At 41.6% G+C, this 18,704-nt stretch overlaps 1 protein-coding gene across 2 annotated transcripts in view; it reads left to right on the top strand.

Moving 5' to 3' along the window:
- The window catches only part of Cdkal1 (CDK5 regulatory subunit associated protein 1 like 1), a 562,780-nt gene that overhangs the window by 515,827 nt on the left and 28,249 nt on the right, over window positions 1-18,704 (top strand). For both annotated transcript variants that reach the window (XM_027409316.1, XM_027409315.1), the window contains exon 14: window positions 16,134-16,217. In XM_027409316.1, coding sequence (XP_027265117.1) covers window positions 16,134-16,217 — 84 coding nt within the window. The remainder of the gene's footprint in view (window positions 1-16,133; window positions 16,218-18,704) is intronic.

The following is an 18,704-nucleotide window of genomic DNA, read 5'->3' as shown; positions in this document are numbered from 1 at the left end:
TGGCCACGGGGGAGTGTTGTAACACAACTCTTGAATTCCAAGTCCTGTACCACATAAAAAGGCCTTTAGGACTGAAGTGCTCTTATTTTACCTGTACATTGTCCCGCACAGGGCATTAGAGCATTAAAATGCCTGGCCTAGCTTTCCCATCTGGCTTCCGTGGTCCTAAGGTCTCCCCATGCCTGCCGTAAAGTAGTCTTACAGGATTTTGAAAAACTAGACATACTGCATAGGCCTGGTGGGTTTTCCCAGCCAGTCTGGCCACTTGGCTGGTTTCCCTTGGGAGCTGTAGCAGGGGTTCCTGTCTGCATCTATGATAAACAGCTTTCCTAGAGCGGCCACAGACCTGGCTAGTTTTGGCTTCCGTCCACAATGCAATATTGTGTTTGGCCGCTGAAGCCATTATGGGGGCGGGTAATCAAAGAAACATTGCATCAAATTTCCTTTTGAAAAAGGCATTACTGATCAAAAAGTAGTGCTCAGAACTGAAAATTGCTCAAATTAAATGACTGTGTCCATTTTACTCCTTTTCCAACTCAGTTCTTACCCCAGAATAGACTAATATTAGGAGTCATTGAGGCTTTTGTTTTTCTTAGCAGTCACACGAGAAGAATAGGTTTGTTTGCTTACTTGTTTAGGTGGGATCTTTTATTCTTGGTTTAATGTGTGCCAAAAATAAAAAATCCCTGACCACAGGCTCAGTCTCCTTGTGTTGAATTTCATATATTTTCACACTTGTCTGCCATCCAGAGGAAGAGGAAGCAGGGAGAGAGACGAGGGCTAAGCCCAGCTCCTCCCATTTAAATCGCATGATGTGCGATGCACGTGTGCACCCAGCTAATTACAGCTTGCAATAGAATTTGGTAGAATTTTAATTTAGCTTCATTATTTCTCAGACAGGGAAGTAGCATTAAAGCAGAATAGCTGGAGTAAGTGAAGAGAAACACACAGAAGACAGATTTTTCTTTCGATACTGACATTTTAAGGGGGATGAGATTTAGTTTGGCGTGCTGTCTTGTTAGGTCAACGTGAACATTTCTCAGTATTATATTCTTGTGAGATCCTTAGCAGGACTTGTTTGTGCTTGAAGAAGTTCTGTGTCCTCATCAGAGAAGACAGATGCAGGTGTCTGGTCCTGGGAGTGGGATTTTCCCCCTGCATCTCGGGTGCCTGGCCAACAAAGCAGAGGCTCTCCAGCTCAGGTCTCAGGGTCTCCCAGAGCTAAGCCTAGAAGCAAGGAAAAGGACGGATAGCTGGAGAGAATAATTGCTATTCAGTCTTCTTTAATGAGATGTATGGCCCACTGTTGAAAGATTGTGGCTGTGTCTTTTGTTATGCTAATTAGACACCATTAGAGCTTGGCAGTCTTTGATTTCTGCTTAATCCTTTCTGCCCCCCACCCCCCAGCCTCAGTCCTGACTGGCAAACGGTAGGCAGATAGTGGGCTGTGTCACACCACGCTTGTTATTTATCACTCCTGTGTGTGCTGACTTCTTTGGTAGAAAGGTTCATGATAAAAGATTTATTTTAACAAAGGCAGTGGGTATTTCCGGCATTTATTTTTTTACTTTAAAAAAAATTTAATTTGAAAATGACCGCTCTCTGCCTTTCAAGCCTACACACACACACACACACACACACACACACACACACACACACACACACACACATGCCAATTGTTGTTTCTATGGCTGCTCTTTGAGTCATAAAGAATAGGAAATGACAGTTGGGATCATCTCTCCTTGGGTGCCAAGATTTCCCTAAAATCTGTTTAAGTCCAAGTTGATTACACCCTAAGATTTTAGGGAAGCTGTAATTCTGGGGGGGGAGGGGTGGCATAGAAGCAAGAATAATTTAATGGCCAAAACCAACAATTTAGCCTGCCCGCCTTTACAACTTACAGATAGGCATGCCTTCTTTTCTAGAGCATTGTATTTACGTGATTGCCACAATTGAGAGTATTTGTGGTGAGCTTTTAAAACATCTGAAAAATGACCAGTGTGGCCCTGTTCTAAATAGTTCAGGGAGTGGTGTGACCTGTGAAATTCTCCAACAGCAGCATAGGATTCTAGAGCAGCCATGTACAGGAAAAACAGTATGAACCACATATTTTCTTTTAAATTACCTGGTAGCCATGTTAAAAAAAAAAAATGTGTGTGTGTGTGTCTGTGTGTGTGTGTGTGTGTGTGTGTGTGTGTGTGTCTGTGTGTTCCTAAATTTGTGAATCTACCCTGCTCAGTCTATATAATATTACTTGTGTGCATGTATTTTCGGGGTTGACCATTCAGTATTGGATAAACCATCCCTGTACAGGTAGCTCATGTTTTGGCAGTCTTGTTGATGACAGTCTCACAGCAAAGAGCTCTGTCTCTTATAGTCTTCCTGCCCCCTCTTCTGCAATGATCCCTGAGCCTTAGGGGCGGAGTTGTAGTACAGATGTATCAGTTTGGACTGTAATCCACAACTCTACATATGGACTGATTATGGTTTTCTATAATGGTCTCCATCAATTGCAAAGAGAAGCTTCCTTGATGAGAGGTGAGAACTACACTTATCCAGCTAGACCCTGGAGGAGGATCCCCAGTACCACATTTTAAAAGTGAAAAGAAAGTGGTGAATTTAGTGTTAATCCTTATATGACTTTGGTAAGTCAGTATAGCAAAAAAAAAAAAAAAAGCAATCTAAAGACCAGTGCAAAATTTGACATGATTTTATTCATACTGTTTTCGTTCAGGTATCCCATGCTAGCATCAGTCTCCTGTGGTGAAGTCAGACTTGATTCTCTTGCCTCCATGTCCCAAGTGCTGGGATTGCAAGCTTATACAACACACCCCCTTTGGATGGTGCTGGGGGTGGAACCCTGGCCTTAGTGCATGGGAGGCTAGCACTCTACAAACAGAGCCACACCCCAGCCTCATGTTGAGGTTTTTGTTTTTGTTCTGAACTGGTGGGTACTTTGCTTACAGTGTTTCACAGCACATTTCACTTTGAGTTTATTGCCTGTGCCATGCTAGGTGGCTTTATGTAGAGTCCGTTGTATTGAACAGAGGCTGTTGAGAGTAATCAATCACTTTTCTACTTGACTAGAATACCTGTTAGTAAGAAAACCTATATTTAATTTAATGTCTTAAATATCATGAGCCTTTTTTCTTTGACCAAGTCACATTCTTTAGGGGGCCTTGGTTTTCTCCTCTGCATCTGGGCTCAATGATTCATTTATTGTTCCCTTTCACCTGTGCCACTGTGAGTCCAAATTTTAAAAACTCCACTGTAACCAACCACCTCTCTACTTTAGCTATTTGAAAAACATCTTACTACAACACAGTTGGAAAATGTCCAGTGAACTAACCACACCCACACCTCCTTCCCTCGAAACACCTGAATGCTCTGAATTTTCCTGAGCCCTGCACACATCACCATGTGTCTGATGGTGTCCTCCCAGTAGTCACCTCTTTGAAATGAGGACTTTGAAATGAGTGAAATATGGTAGCAGATTGGTGGACAGTGACTGTACATCACCAGGTTCCATAAACACTCTCTCTCTCTCTAAGGCAGATTTGCCCTTATTTCTTTCTTTTGCGCACTTGTTTTTCTCAGTTTACTGTGTCATCAATGAAACAAATTTCTACAAGTGTCTTCCAAGAAGATGGCCTGTTTAGGAACCCTTCAGACGTAAGGCTGTACACATCTGTGCCTTATGAGTGCACATGGCAAGAAATCAAGCTGAGAATTCATTCATTCTCAACTCTTCATTCATTATAACCATTTGTAGAGAAGTGGATATTTTTCTGGTGTTTATTCCTTTGGCTGAGAACAAGGTAGAAGTATTTTCAAATGCCTCGGATTATTTTGATTTGTGTGTGTGTATGTGTTTTGAATTATCTGTCATCAATTCATTCTTCTGTTAGGAGCAGTCATCGTCTTCTCCCTGTTTCATAGAGCCTCTAGCTATTATATAATACTTTACATAGGTGATAAATGCCATTTGTTGTGTTACATCTCATGTGTAACTAATGTTTCTTTGTAACTTGATGGCCATGTTGCTTATTTAGTAGACCCTGTTATCTGCTGGTGATACACAGATCCATACATGGGCTCTTGAAACCCAGGTCCTACCAAACTCTAAATATATGAGGTTTTCCTATGCACACCTTCCACTGAACTCCTTCAAGGTTGATTAATGAATGAGAACTTCAGTGATGATGGAAGGTTTGGAATGTTACTATTCTAGGGCCTAATTATCTTGGGTGATCTTTCATGCCCGTACAAGCCATTTATTATTCTCGTCTGTATGTACCCTAACCTCTTTGTGACCATTAGTAAATCCTAGGAATGTAGAAACAAAATCCACCTTTTCACCATTCAAAAGTCTGAGGATGTCCTCAGATAGCTTCTGAAGCATGCAGCTGAGATCTCCCACCTTGCTTTAAAACGCCTACCTGGTATGCCCACCAGTGGACTGGGAAAGTACCTTGATTTACGATGCTCTTCATTCTATCACTGTAGGACTTTATCAAACTAAATTGGAGCATAAGTCTGTGTTCCTGGCCAGGGTCACTCATATTGGCTCCACAATAAGTTATCTTTATTCCCTTTGAACGAGACTTGTATATTTATATCACTGCTATAATAAAATTTAATTTATAAATAAGGCACAGTAAGAGACTAATAATAATAACTGGTAATAAAATTATAACAATATATTGTAAATATTATGTGAGTGGTCTCAATCACTCTCTAAATATCCCATTATGCTGTAGGTACTAATAGACAGAGAGTGCATACTGTACAGATCCTGTGAACAGTGGATGATTATGTCCTTGGTGGGACATACCAGGAGGTTACCAGACAGCACTATGCTACTCAGAATAATGTGTAATTTCAAGCAAGATTTTCAGAGTGAGCTTGGCTAAGTGTCACTGAAACTGTGGAAAATAAAGACATAGACAAGAGGGAACCACTGTACAATCACTTCTAAAAACTGGCATTTGACAGCTGGTAAGATAGTTCAGTGGGTAAAGCTTGATGGCCCAAGTTTGCTGCTTTATAAGACTCCACATGGTAGAAGGAGAGAACCAATTCCCAAAGTTGGTGTGTTCATACACACACCACAACACACATTCCCATAGGCACATACACAAAATGTTAATTAATTACAATATAAATAGATAAAGATATCTCATGGCCATGTAACATTTATGGCAAAATTGTTTTGTGAAAAAAAATTTCACTTTATAGTTTCTTACTCTTCTTTCATCTTTCTTATGTATGATTGATAAATAAAATTACATATAGTTAAAATATGTTGTGTGTTTCTGTACCCTTAAGAGATGCTTATCAATGAAATTGGACTTACCAAGTAATGAGCAAAAGGGACCAATGGGAAAGATCAGTAGGGTAGACATGAGTCAACAGTTATGTTTTAGGATTGAGCTTTGTGGGGGTAGCGAGCTGGAGAGATGGCTTAAGTTAAGAGCACTTCCTGCTCTTCCAGAGGACCCAGGTTTAGTTCTTAGCACCCATGACAGATGGCCCAGAAGTACCTGTAACAACAATTTCAGGGGGAGTCTCATGCCTGCAGCCTCTTCAGGCACCCACACAGACATACACATATCCCTTACCCTGATACCTCCCCACACCCATACACATTATTAAACACAAAACAAAAACAAATCTTAAAAGGGGTAGGGAAACCTATCTACATATCTCATGTGAAGCAACATAGGCACATTAGTAAGATACCTTGGGTAAATTTTACTGCCAATATCTAGCCAAACAACTCAACTAGTTATGAAGTCTGAGCACTTTTCCATACTGCCCGGACATGGTAGCACTTACCCTGTGCTGGGAAAAATAGATTTGACATACTGCTGCCGGATCTGTGATAAGGACAAAGGATTTGTGTGAGTTTGTTGACAGCATACACCTCATGCCGTCCAACAGTGCCACAATTAAACACACACACACACACACACACACACACACACACACACACACACACACACAGTTCCACTAAAGCACTGTAGGAGGTGCCCTGAAATGTTCTGCAATACCAAGCTAGTAGTTACACCTCCAAAGATGCTCAGATTCCAAGTCTAGTCAGGCTAGATGTAGAGTTTCTTTTTGATCAGTGTTGGATGGTCACCTGTCAAGTGACTAGGCACCACTGCTTTTGGCTCTCTGTCAGTAGGTGAAAGCAGTTCTGGAATGAAAGGTGAGGTTTGGCCTCCAGCTCGGAAGAAACTACCAGGATTTGCCTTTGTGGCTAGGGTGGTCACATAGCTAGAAGAAAGTGAGCCAGCCAGGGCAGGAAAGGAAGGGGACTAAGGCTTCTGGCAGAGTGGCTTTGGTCAGCCTAACCTATCTGGAGTGTGGTTTCTGTGTCCTGTGTCATTTTGAGAGAAAGGACTTTGGAAGGACCTGTTTTTCAGACATCCTTCATATTTATGTTATTTCTGAGTGAAAGAAAGAAGTGACAGAGCCAGTGAGATCCTCATAGCATTTAATCTGTATGCAAATATAGATGACTTTAAAAGCACAGACATTCTGCTTCAAAGCAGTGTTCTTTTCCCTCTTGAATAAAATTAGCCCTGTTGATAAGCATAGCTAAACAGTGTTTTTCCACACAGAGAATGTCTTTTACAATAACTAAAATATTTTTATCATTGTCTCACAATTAGACGCAAATTCCTTTAAAAATAAAAGTCACCATCTCTTATGAGCCCTTGAGTAGCCCAGGCAACTGCAAGCTAGCTTCGTGGGCTCTGACGGGCTGCGGCTCATTGCTTGTTTCCTGCCACACATTCCTGTGCTGCAGTCCTTTTTCATTACAGAATGACACTGTGCTGTAAGGATGGTGTTAAAATTTAATGCTATTGCTATTATCACTGTTGACTCTCTTTAGTATACGTATGCCTGGTTCTTTAATTCCAGGGCCTGTCAGGCGTGAACACAGAAGTGAGCATAAACAGTCAGAATGTAGAGTGGTACCTGGAGATCCAGCCTCGCACGCTCTGCCTGTTGTGAGTGATGAGTCAAAATGGAAAGGTTATCATTTTCATTAGCAGAGAACAAGACCATGCTTTTCTCCAAGTGTAATTACAGCGGTTCACTGGCAACAGCACACTACAGTAATTAGTCTAAAGGTGTATGTGAGGGCAGGCTTCTGCACAGACACTAGAAATAATATTCCACAGCTTAAGGTCACAGCCTTGTGTTTAACATGTTCCAGGCAGCTTGGGGGGTGGGGTAAACTTAATTTGACTGGAGCTAATGAAAGACATTTGACATTTCCCAGAGTCATGCATTCAGAAGTCAGTCAGGTAGAAAAATTGCATTTTATTATCTACAATAAAAGAAAAAATACTTAGCCACAGAAGTAGCATGTCATAATATTTTGTAGGGCAGAGATAAAATTCAGGTTGATTAGGACTGTGATATAAATGATCATAAGTACATACAGGTTAAGCTTTAATCTCCATTCTTTTTTTGAAAACAAGTATGGACAGAAAAGGTAATTTTGTTTTTGAGACAGGGTCTCACACTGTAGCATAGCCTGGCCCAGAACTTGGTAAGTAGGCATATGGACTCAAACTTGTGATAAACCTCCTGCCTTATCCACCCAAGTACTAGAATTTCAGGAGTTGTCTCCAAGCCCACCTTAGAAAAAGCAACTGTTAGACTCTTTCGGGGGATCATTTCTTTACTATCTTACATCTTTTCAAGCAATAGATATTACTCTCACGTGTGTGTGTGTGTGTGTGTGTGTGTGTGTGTGTGTGTGTGTGCGCGCGCGCGCGCGCACGCATGCACACGTGTGTGAATATTTACAGATTTTCTAAATAAATAACTCTGACCTTTGTTGGTTTTTGTGTCACTTTTTTGTTTCAATACTAAAACTTGTTATAACCCAGAATTGAAAATAGAAATTACATTGATGTTATTTTCCAAATCCACTTCTCAGTTTTCCTAAGTGTAACAATGTTGTGAAATATTACTTTAACTATGTAAAAGTGTGTGTTACATTTGTTTATGTGGCATTTGTTTAATTATGTAAAGATGTGTTGCATTTGTTTCACCTTGACTGCCTAAGGCACCTGATTGGTCTAATAAAAAGCTGAATGGCCAATAGCTAGGCAGGAGAGAGACAGGCAGGGCTGGCAGGAAGACAGAATAAGTAGGAAGAGGAATCTAAGCTCAAGAAGAAAGAGGAGAGGGAGCAGTGTGGGGCTGTGGGGCCAGGCAGCTGCCAGCCAGACACAAGCAGCAGGACATACAGAAGAAAAGAAAGGTAAAAAAGCCCTGAGGCAAAACATAGTTGAAGAGAACAGGTTAAACTAAGTTATAAGAGCTAGTGGGAAAAGCATAAGATAAGGCTGAGCATTCATAACTAGTAATAAGTCTACGTGTCATGATTTGGGAGCTAGTTGGTGGCCCAAAAGAAAGCCTGCTACATAACAGAAAGGTAAAAAGAAGGAGAAAATATAGGAAAGGAAACACTTCATATGCAGTGTGCAGGTAAAGCCTCACATGAGTTTAGAGATCCCCTTTGCTTTTTCTAATATAAAGAGGATTTAGATAGTCCCTTTTCTTACCAAATTAAAGGAATTCACCAAAATACCCCCACCTTAGTCTTGAATTTGAGTAACAGCTCCTTTCTTCTAGCGGTTGTTTTCAGTTTTTCTCTCCAAAATTTTGTATAGTATTTCAGGGTATTGTTTGAGTAGAAATGAGGGAAACAGAGTAGTTCTGATGGAGCATGCAGTCAGCAGCCGGATTCTGTGGGAAACCACTGTTTTCTTAACTAAGTGGCCCTTATTCACGCATGTTCTCCAGCCGTGAGGCTAGACTGACCCTCTCAGCTTCAGCACTTGGGAAATCTTAAGCTGAGATGTGCTGAAGGTGATACAACCTCTGGTGATGTAACGGGCTGAAAGCCTGCACAGGAACTGGATTGGGAAAGCACTGCTTTCTGTCTGTCCTCTACTGTGTTTCTGTACCCACAAGAAGTCAGATACTGCCGAATGATGTCCATGAATTTCAAAGGCTTCTTTCTCTTGGCCACTGCTACTGAGCCAATGACCCTGTCTTGGGAGACCCTGCTAAGTGTCCTCCAGGTTCATAGTATTTTTTTTCTCTTTATTTTCTATTTTCTGTCTTAGTTGCAAAATAGAAAGAAATGAGAAGAGAGGGGTGGGCAGGGAGAGATTGTGAGTAAGTACTAAGATTCGTTCTCTCACCTGGTCTTTCCAAGGCCTGGACCACTGGACCACACTGACTGTCATGGGCAAGGACTGTATTTCCCAGCAGCTCTTGGAGGCCTCTGCTTCACTCAGGATCTTGTGAGAATTTCTGCTCACCTGTCCTCACTTCATTCAACCATCCAATCTATGTAAACAGCTAGTTTTACAGGACTTTTTAAAGTTCATATTTCACAGAGTGACCTTTTAAAGTTAGGTTAAGATGGGTTAAATGAAGGTTTTTACACATCCTTGGGAAAATCACTTTCTCTGCTGACATTTGATGACTAAACTGCCGAGTCTACTTAGTGGATACTAAGACCAGGAGCCACTCTAGAAAGTCCAAAGAACTGAATTAAGAAACAAGCAAGTGGGCCACATTATCTCTTGCTTCCCAGTTAGTATCATTGTTTTTTCCTGGCGGATGTTCTGAAGATCAAAGCTTTGCAAAGGGAAACTGAATTTGCCATAGAAACACCCAAATGGGGGCTTATACTAGTAAGCAAAACTCTTCAGCTCCAAGTGGTCATAAATTAAATAAATACACATTTTATTTATCTGACTGCAAAATTACATACAAGAAAGACAAGAAGCATCTTTCTAAGGTTTGTTTTTTGCTTGTTTGTAATTTTTTGTTTTTCGAGACTGTATTTCTCTGTCTAATGGTCCTGGATGTCCTGGAACTCGCTCTGTAGACCAAGCTGGCCTCAAACTCACAGAGATCCTCCTGCCTCTACCTCTCACGTGCTGGGATTAGAGGCATGTGCCGCTGCCACCCAAATTCTGAGGGTTTTGTTTTTTTTTCTTAAGAGGTTTGTTAAACTCTGACAGGGTTTTGGTCATGGGGAACCCTTTAAGGAACTTGTAAGTGCTCTTTGGTGGCCATTATAGATCAAATTATTAGTTTTAGTGCAGAAGAAAGTGTCATTTTTCGGTGCTGTCTGCATATGTTTGCTAACTGTGAGAAAAGAATCAGCCAGTATTACACCATTTCCTTTGCCAGACTCCCATGAAGCCTTGGGTTCACATCAGTTCCTAGCTACAGATCTGGAGTAAAAGATGACATAAAACTTGAGTGTGAAAGTCTTTTGTTTAATTTTTCATTATGTTTTTGTTTTTTGGTGTGTGTGTGTGTGTGTGTGTGTGTGTGTGTGTGTGTGTGTGTGTGTGTGATATGTGTGTACAGGTTTCTAATAGAGTGTAGAGGGGCATCAGATTGCAAGAACTGGAGCTTTAGGCAGTTGTAAGCCACTTGATGTAGGTTCTGGGAACCAAGTGCCAGGTCTTTTAAGTATTGTATTCCTCCTCTCATCTCTCTTGTTTCTACCAACTTCTCATAGCCAAAGGATGGTCAGGTCTCTTTCATCTTGACAATCATCTGACAGACACCCTGTACCCTTGCTCTGCTCTCCTTTCCACATACGTTGCATTCCATGTGACTTTGAGTTAGGTGTCATAGAGTTTATTTGGTTTTTTGTGTTTGTTTGTTTGTTTTCCACCCCCCTTGGGTGCTGCTAGATCACATGCTCCCTCTGTGTCTCACCATGCCTTTCTTCTTGTCCTGGAATGTCAAGGTTGTTTTGAAGTCACCCTTTGAACATTCTATAGCTTTGCCAATGACAGCTTAACTCTTTCTGCTGAGTATGGTATTGTGCTGCCACTAGAGGGTTTTTGAAAAACCTGTTTTCCAGCCCCTTACATGATTGCAGGATTTGTTTTGATTATTTTACAGAGTAACATGATCCTGAATTCCTGTGGGTGACTCCAGCCATTTGGTAGAGTTCTTTCACTGGAGGGAGCTGTAGAAGGCCAAATCTTAGCAGCAGTTGTGGCCTGGTGCTGCTAGCAAAGTAGCTAGGAGGTGTGGTCAGATGTGCCTAAGGAGGCCTGTGCCTACCCCTCCTGTCAGATGCCCTGTTTTTATCTCTGGGGCCGGGCCTCCTCACTCTGCTAGCAGAAGCACTCATGATAAGACACACCATGCTGGTCACTGTGAATCTTGATAGGTGAGTCTTTAATGGAATTAAAGATTTGGGGGAGGGATCATAGTCAGAAAACATAAAAAAAAAAAAAAAAAAAAATTCCTCTAAATGAGGCTAGGTGACTGGGGTGCAACTCAGTGGCAGGCAACTTACCAGACCTGAAGTTACTAAACCCTGAAATCCATGCCCAGCATTGAAAGATTCATTTAAAAATATAGAAGACATGAGGCTTACATATAATATGGCAAATCTGTAAGGTTTTTATTGTTCCCAAAGCCAAGTGCTTCTTGGAAATATCTTTCCTCAGCTTCTACAACTTCCAGGGTGACTTGAAAGAGTCAGTTCTCTTCATGGTTGTGATTGATAGCCAGTCCAAGTCTTCATTCACAAAAATTGAAAAGGGGAGCCTTATTAGTTCTTACTGTGACTTTTACAGGTAGGGATAGATTGCAGCAGTTCTAAACAGTGCCCAGCTGTCTTCCACTCTCTTTTGTTCAGTATCTTCTGGGAATTATAAGAACTGCCACAGTGACCCAAGGTCCATGACCGGAAAGGTGTTTGCTACTGTCCATTTCACATATTATTGTTCTGAGCCTCTGGCAAATGACAGATAAAGGCTCACCTAAAATGGTTCTCTGATTGATCACCATCCCAGCTGCCTATATAAGCGTACAAAGTTTTTTGTTGTTGTTTGCTTTTGTTTTACTGTATACCTGTATTTTACTGTCAGCATTTTTATCTCCACATGAAATGAAACAACTGGCCACATAAATTACAACAAGCATAGAGAAACAAGGAATAGCTCGCACCTTCAGTGTTCTCACAGTGTTAACGCTAGATGAAGTATAATTGCAGATTACCTTAAGAACCATCGACAGGTACTTATCCTAAGTCATAAGCAACTCACACTGTGAGCTGTGTGTAAATATGCCAGCTTTCTCCAGAAGAATAAGCACCCATGAAACCTACTATTTACCAGTCTTTTTTGATAAATGGAACTCTGGAAGCTCATCATAGAAATTGGAGGAACTTTCCTTGGGGGTATATTTAGATTGTTTTTAAAGAGATGTATTATAGAAGTGTGCATTACTTTTTGGGGAGTAAAATCTGTCTTGTAAAAAAAAAAAAAGCCATCAGAGACCTCACAGCCTTTGGCTAAGGAGACTGCATTTTGAATAGGGTGGTAAGCTAGATGGCACACTGGGGTGTACTTAGGTATTGGCAATGTAAGAGGGAGTGGGGAGTTTACTCTGTTGTTTTTTTAATTGTTAGGTGGTCTGTTCAGTGCAGCTGTGTTTATGGTTCCTAAATGATAACTGCCTGAACACAGTGACAAGTCCCCACACATGAGAATAGGACTTTCTGCCAGTATGGGGTGTATTTACCAAGTAGCAACAGCAAAAGCAATTCCAGGCAGTTTTACAGCTGGTTTGATGGAACAGACATTTTTGACAAGGTTGAGTTTTGTTTTTTAAGTAATTGATCCTTTAAATGATATATTTTACAGTGGAATAAACTTGGAAATGACAATTGGGAGGGAACATAGTCACATTTCTTTAGCCATTATTTGGCTTATTTAACTTATGATCATTAAAAACAGCAACATAATTTGGAAACACAGACCTAACAGGCCCATTGGTTGGTTGCTTTTTAAAATGTATTTTTATTACTTCTTTGAGACTTTCATAGAGTTTGTCATATTCATCCTATATTTCTTTCCCTAACTCCTCAGTGATCCACCCCTCTTCCCCAGCTTGTGTTCTCTCTTGTTCTAATTACCCACTGATTCCAGTTTATGTGACCCATATACTCATGGGTGTGAGGCCACCCACTGGAGCATGGTCAACCTACCAGGGGCTACACTCTTAAAGAAAATGAGCTCTCCCTTCTCCATAATGAATCAGCTACCAGTAGCTACTCCGAGATGGAGGTTGAGAGCCCTTCCCTGCTCTGGGCTAGAGTGCTAAGCGGCCTAACCTTGTGCCAGTCTTATGCCGACAATACATTGCTATGAGTTCATGAGGTCCGTGTTCTTGTCATGTCCAGAAGACACTGTTTTGTTTCCATCCTCCCTTGTCTCTGGCTCTTACAGTCTTTCCATTCCTTCTTCTATACTGTTCCATGAGCCTGAGGCTGGTGGGGATGAGGTAATAGATGTCCATTTGTGGCTAACTACCCCACTGACACTAATTCTCTGTACTTTAACCAGCTTTAAGTTTCTGCTTTAACCACCATTCACAGAAGAAGAAAAAGAAAAAAAGAAAAACTTCTCTGAGGTCTGAGAGCTGCACTAATATATGTACATAAAGATATTAATTTTGAGGGCAATTTGATACTATGTCCATTTAGCAGAATAATAGTTGTAGATTCACCTCTGGGGCCTGTGAGGTCCCCAAACCATAGATGCTTGGTCAGATTAACAATAACAGGCAAAAGTTTCCTCCTGTCGAATGGGGAGGTGGGGAAGAGATTGCTTCCATAACATGTGTGCCACTATTGCACCCATGGCTATCTTGCTATCCCTATTACTCTAGTTCACAGGGTTCACAGTTGAGCAAGACTGTGGATGATGTTTTTAAGCCTATACAGCGCCTTCTAATACTGTGAAAGCTAGGTGGCAGAGAAGCAGCTTCCTATTCAGGACCAACTTGTTTTCTCCATGTCCTGTGACCAAAGAGTGTGGTGTCTTTAGCAATAGGGTCTTGCCATCAAGTTCGAATGGGGCAAGGAAGAACAATGGCAATGGCCTGTATTGTTTTGGGAGCTTCCAGGACATCTCTCAAGGGGAGGTACCCCACACCTGGCACTGGAATTTTATTTGGAAAACTGTGGCTTTTAGGATTATCTTAGAGTTCCTATTGTGCTGGTGAAGCATCATGGCCACAAATTATTTGAGGCGGAAAGGCTTTATTTCATTGTACGACTTCCCTCATCCATGAAAGTCAGGGCAATAACTCAAGCAGAAAGGAACTAACACAGAGGCCATGGAGGAGTGCTGCTTACTGACTTGCTTGCTCCCCATGGTTTGCTCAGCCTGCTACTTTTTTTTTTTTTTTTTTTTTTTTTTTTTTTTTTTTTTTTTTTTTTTTTTTAATCCCCCAAGACAGGGTTTCTCTATGTAGCTTTGTAGACCAGATTGCCCTCGAACTCACAGAGATCTGCCTGGCTCTGTCTCCCAAGTGCTGGGATTAAAGGCGTGCGCCACCACCACCCAGCTCAGCCAGCTTCTTATACACTCAGAACCGCCTGCCCAGAAGTGCCACCACCCACAGTAAGGTAGGCCCAACCACACCATTCATTAATCAAGAAAATGTCCCGCAGGCTTTTCCACAAACTAGTCTGGTGGGTGCACTTTCTCAATTGAAGCTCCTTCTTCTAAAGTGACTCTAGCTTGTGTCAAGGTGGCAAAAACTATCCAACATAAGAAGGAACATTATCCCCAGTGAAGGGTAATTCCAGTTAAACTCTTATATAAATATATGTGTGTATGTATATTTATATAAGCTTATAAATACATATAACATCTTTTAGTATTAGTCATCCTTCTCCCTAGGCCCTACCCTCCCATCCCTCTTTACACCTAAACCTTCCCCCCACTTACATCATCTGTGTTCTATCATTTTGCTTCAAGGTGCTTCTCCCCCACTCCCTACCAAAGCACCCTCTGGCTTTCTGGATTCTACATATTCTCCAAATTAAACACACACATTTAAAGATCACCTAGGAGTGGAACATGTAACATGTGTCTTTCTGGTTCTGATATTGGTTACCTCACTCAGTTGTATAGTGTTTTCTAGTTCCATGCATTGATCAGCAAATTTCATAATTTCATGTTTGCTCTTAAAAACAAAAACAATGGCATGGAGTTGTAGCTACAACAAAACGACACTTGCCTGCAAAAGAGAAAAATATATATAACAAGTAAATAGATTCACAAATTAGTCATAATTTCAGAATTATATGGAACATGTGGGAGACTTAGGTGTAAAGGCCTAACGGCTAATTTTGTTTTTTAAATTATGTGTATGTTTTAAATTAGCTTGTGTGTGTGTGTGTGTGTGTGTGTGTGTGTGTGTGTGTGTGTGTGTGTGTGTGTGTGCGCTTGTCTGTCTGTCTGTCTGTGAAGAAGGGGATATGTGCACATGAGTGAGTACAGGTGCCCCTGGAGCCGGAAAAGAAAATCAGATTCCCAGGAGCAGGAGTTACAGGCAGCTGCCAGCCATCCACTATGGGTGCTGGACTCAAATGTTGGTCTTCTGGAGGAACTGTGTGTACACTTCATCACTGAGCCATCTTTGCAGCCCTAATGACTAGTCTTGGGTGCATTTTCTTAGTGTTATATCCCTCATAACTCAAATTAATGTTTATTACTATTCTCCCATATTGCCAAAATATTTCCCTGAATTTGGATTAGAAGCAGCTTGTCCTGGCTTGTTATTCGAGTTTGTTGCAAGAAACAAAGTGATATTTAGATCTTGGTGTATTTTAGGAGCTTTTTTCTTTCTTTCTTTCTTTCTTTCTTTCTTTCTTTCTTTCTTTATTTATTTATTTCTTTCTTGTGTGGAAGAAAGAAATCTGATCAAGTGGTTTCCTAGTCACATAAAAACTGAGTTTGTGCTGTGGTGGTTTTGCATTCCTGCAAAGGTAATGTTTTTCAAGAGATTTGAATGAGTGATGTTTAGTGTTGTCAAGCAACTGACCGACCATCTACAGCCTGCTTTAAAAGCAAGAAGCAGCTATGGCCCAGGACACTATATGGGCTGATACTTTTTTTTTTTTTTTTTCAAAATACAGTTTCTCTGTGTAGCCCTGGTTGTCCTGGAACTCACTCTGTAGACCAGGCTGGTCTAGAACTCACAGAGATATTTTGGAATTCTTGTTTCTTTACCCTTGTCTTTTCTTCTTCCCCCAGATTGGTGAAAGACAACAAGTGCTAGTAACAGAAGAATCTTTTGACTCCAAGTTTTATGTTGCACATAATCGATTCTATGAGCAGGTAAGAATCATTCATATTCACTTTTGAATACAAATTCAGTTCTGAAAGTTTAAGCAAAGGACTGAATCAAGGGACCAGGCTATAGAAGGGGAGCCTGATTTTTTTTTTTTTTTTTTCAGTTACTGAGTGTACTTTGGGCCACACTAGTCTAGGACAGGGCAGCCTTGGGCTTCTAGGCATTGGGAACTGAGCAGCTAGCACAAAGAGAGTAGAGAGGGGCCCTGTTAGGAAGGCAGGGGAGAGAATATGCACATCAGCATGAGTTGCAGGTAGGTGAGGAAGACTGGCAAGGGTGGGTGGCCTCTAAAACCCTCTGAGGGAAGTTGTTTCACCCTCACAAGGCCTCCTCGGTGGTTAATCTGTCTGAATGGAGTCCAAATAGGCCCTTTCTCTGCTGTTCCCAGCCTTTTTAGCAAAGTAGAAATCTTAAAAACATAGAAAAATTAAATCAAACCAAAAATACCTACCCAGTAAACAAACAGCCACTGTAGAGGGATCTTTAGAAGCACCTGACTTCAGTCACCACCTGGGACTTTACCCCCTTCCCCCCCTGGGGGCGGGGCATATCAGATGTGACTTACAGAGTGCTTCCCTGGGGGAAGAACCCTGGATGGACCAAGGAGGACAATGGGAAACGTGTCCTAGGAGACACTCAGAGTGGTGTGGGATGGCCACAGATGGTTCTGAGCCGTATTAATTTTCCTTAGAGTCGAATGGTATTTCCTATCCTTCTGTTCTTTCTCATCAGATGAGAAGTGGGTTTTTTTTTTTTCTCTCTCTCTCTCTTTCTCTCTCTGGGTCGTGACTAGAATTGGAATTTGGGGATTATTAAGTACTATGTGGGCACTTCAGATAAGGCTGGGCAAGGGAAACCACTACTGGATTTAGAGAGCAGTGAAGAGGCCTCACTATTACTTATCCACATGGAATGCTATCAAACTGGGCAGCAGTTCCTAGGTGGGACTTCTCAGAGCCCAAGTAGACACGCTTGTTGGGTACAGAGATGGCCACAACTGAGGAAGGAGCCCCCGTACCTCAGCTTTAAGCTGAGCCTCTTCCAGTTCCCATCTCAGGAAGAGCCATTCTCCTATGCAGGACAACCCTCTGCTCAGCCTTGGGGAGGACTCTGATGTATTTTGGTTGCCTCTTCCCTCTGCTTTCTCCTGCCATCTGGGTTTGTGCCTCAGCAGGGAAACGTTCCCCCTTCATTTAAAAGGCAATGGCATGCCTCATTAGCTGTTTCCTCCAGTGTAAGGCAGTTGGGCTTTTTCCAATTATTAAAACCCGAGGGGAAAAAAAACAAGAAACACTGAGCCCTTCATTCAGGTCAAGGCAGCAGATCAAGAAGGTGTATATTCCCCAGGAATAGCACCAAAATTTCTAGGCATGGTTTGGGTTTAGGGATTTTCTTACTTTATAAAAATTAATTTAAAAGGACCTGATACTAATGTTCTTTTAGTTGGCCTGTTTGCCATGAGTCAGTCACCCTCCAGGTGACCTTTTTCCTATCCTTTGATGAAGCCATGTGTGTAGTGATCATAAAAAACAAAACAAAACAAAACAAAACAAAAAAACTGACTTCAGAAAGACCAACACCCAGTGTGGCAACTGCAGGATCTTCCCTGTCCTTTCCTGACACCCACCCCCCTTTTTTTCTGTCTCTATAACTAAGCCTTTCAAAGCAGAGTTTTTATTTCTGAATAAGATTGCATCAAAATATCAAAGGATTATTGGTTTAGCACTGGTCTATTTATGTTGGATCCTGACTTGAAGAGGTTGGCAAGTAGCTACAGTACTAAAGCAGAGGTGTCAGGGATAGAATGCATACAAACTACCTGTAGGTTCCCAACAAGAGGAGACATTCGATGAGGTAAACATGGATCTCTATCAGTGTATCAGCAATCTCTAGCAGAAACAGCCGTTTAACAGTTCCCTGTGAGCCAGCTAAAGTGGCTTTCAGAGTGACTGCTTCTGGATAGAGATTGGCTCATGAGACTAACACACACATTTCTTTTCTAACAACAAAAGGCATGAAAGGCCAGAGGAGTCATTTTGACAAACACCAATGTGCTGTACTACCTAAAAAATTGCTTCAAAATGCCCTTCCTCTTGCCCTTTTGCATATATGCACACGCGTGTGTGCGTGCATGCGGACACACACACACTCTCTCTCACATACACACTCTCTCTTCTCTCTCTCACACACACTCTCTGTCTCTCACACACACTCTCTGTCTCCCTCTCTCTCTCTCTCTCTCTCTCTCTCTCTCTCTCTCTCTCTCTCACACACACACACACACACACACACACACACACACACAGGGCCTTCATTTGAAGCATCTACTGAACCATTTTTCTGACAGCTAAATTGGAAAGTATTGGAAGTGTGAGGCTTTCATAACTTTTGAATCTGTTCTCTTCCTTGTGCAGTACAGGCAAGGGCAGACTATCAGAGACCAGTCCAGAAGTGTTTGGCTGGCTGTTGGA

This window comes from Cricetulus griseus, chromosome 3 (genome assembly GCF_003668045.3).
Source record: "Cricetulus griseus strain 17A/GY chromosome 3, alternate assembly CriGri-PICRH-1.0, whole genome shotgun sequence".
NCBI lineage: Eukaryota > Metazoa > Chordata > Mammalia > Rodentia > Cricetidae > Cricetulus > Cricetulus griseus.
The sequence above is the reverse complement of the archived record's forward strand: the minus strand, read 5'-3'. Positions and strand labels throughout refer to the sequence as shown.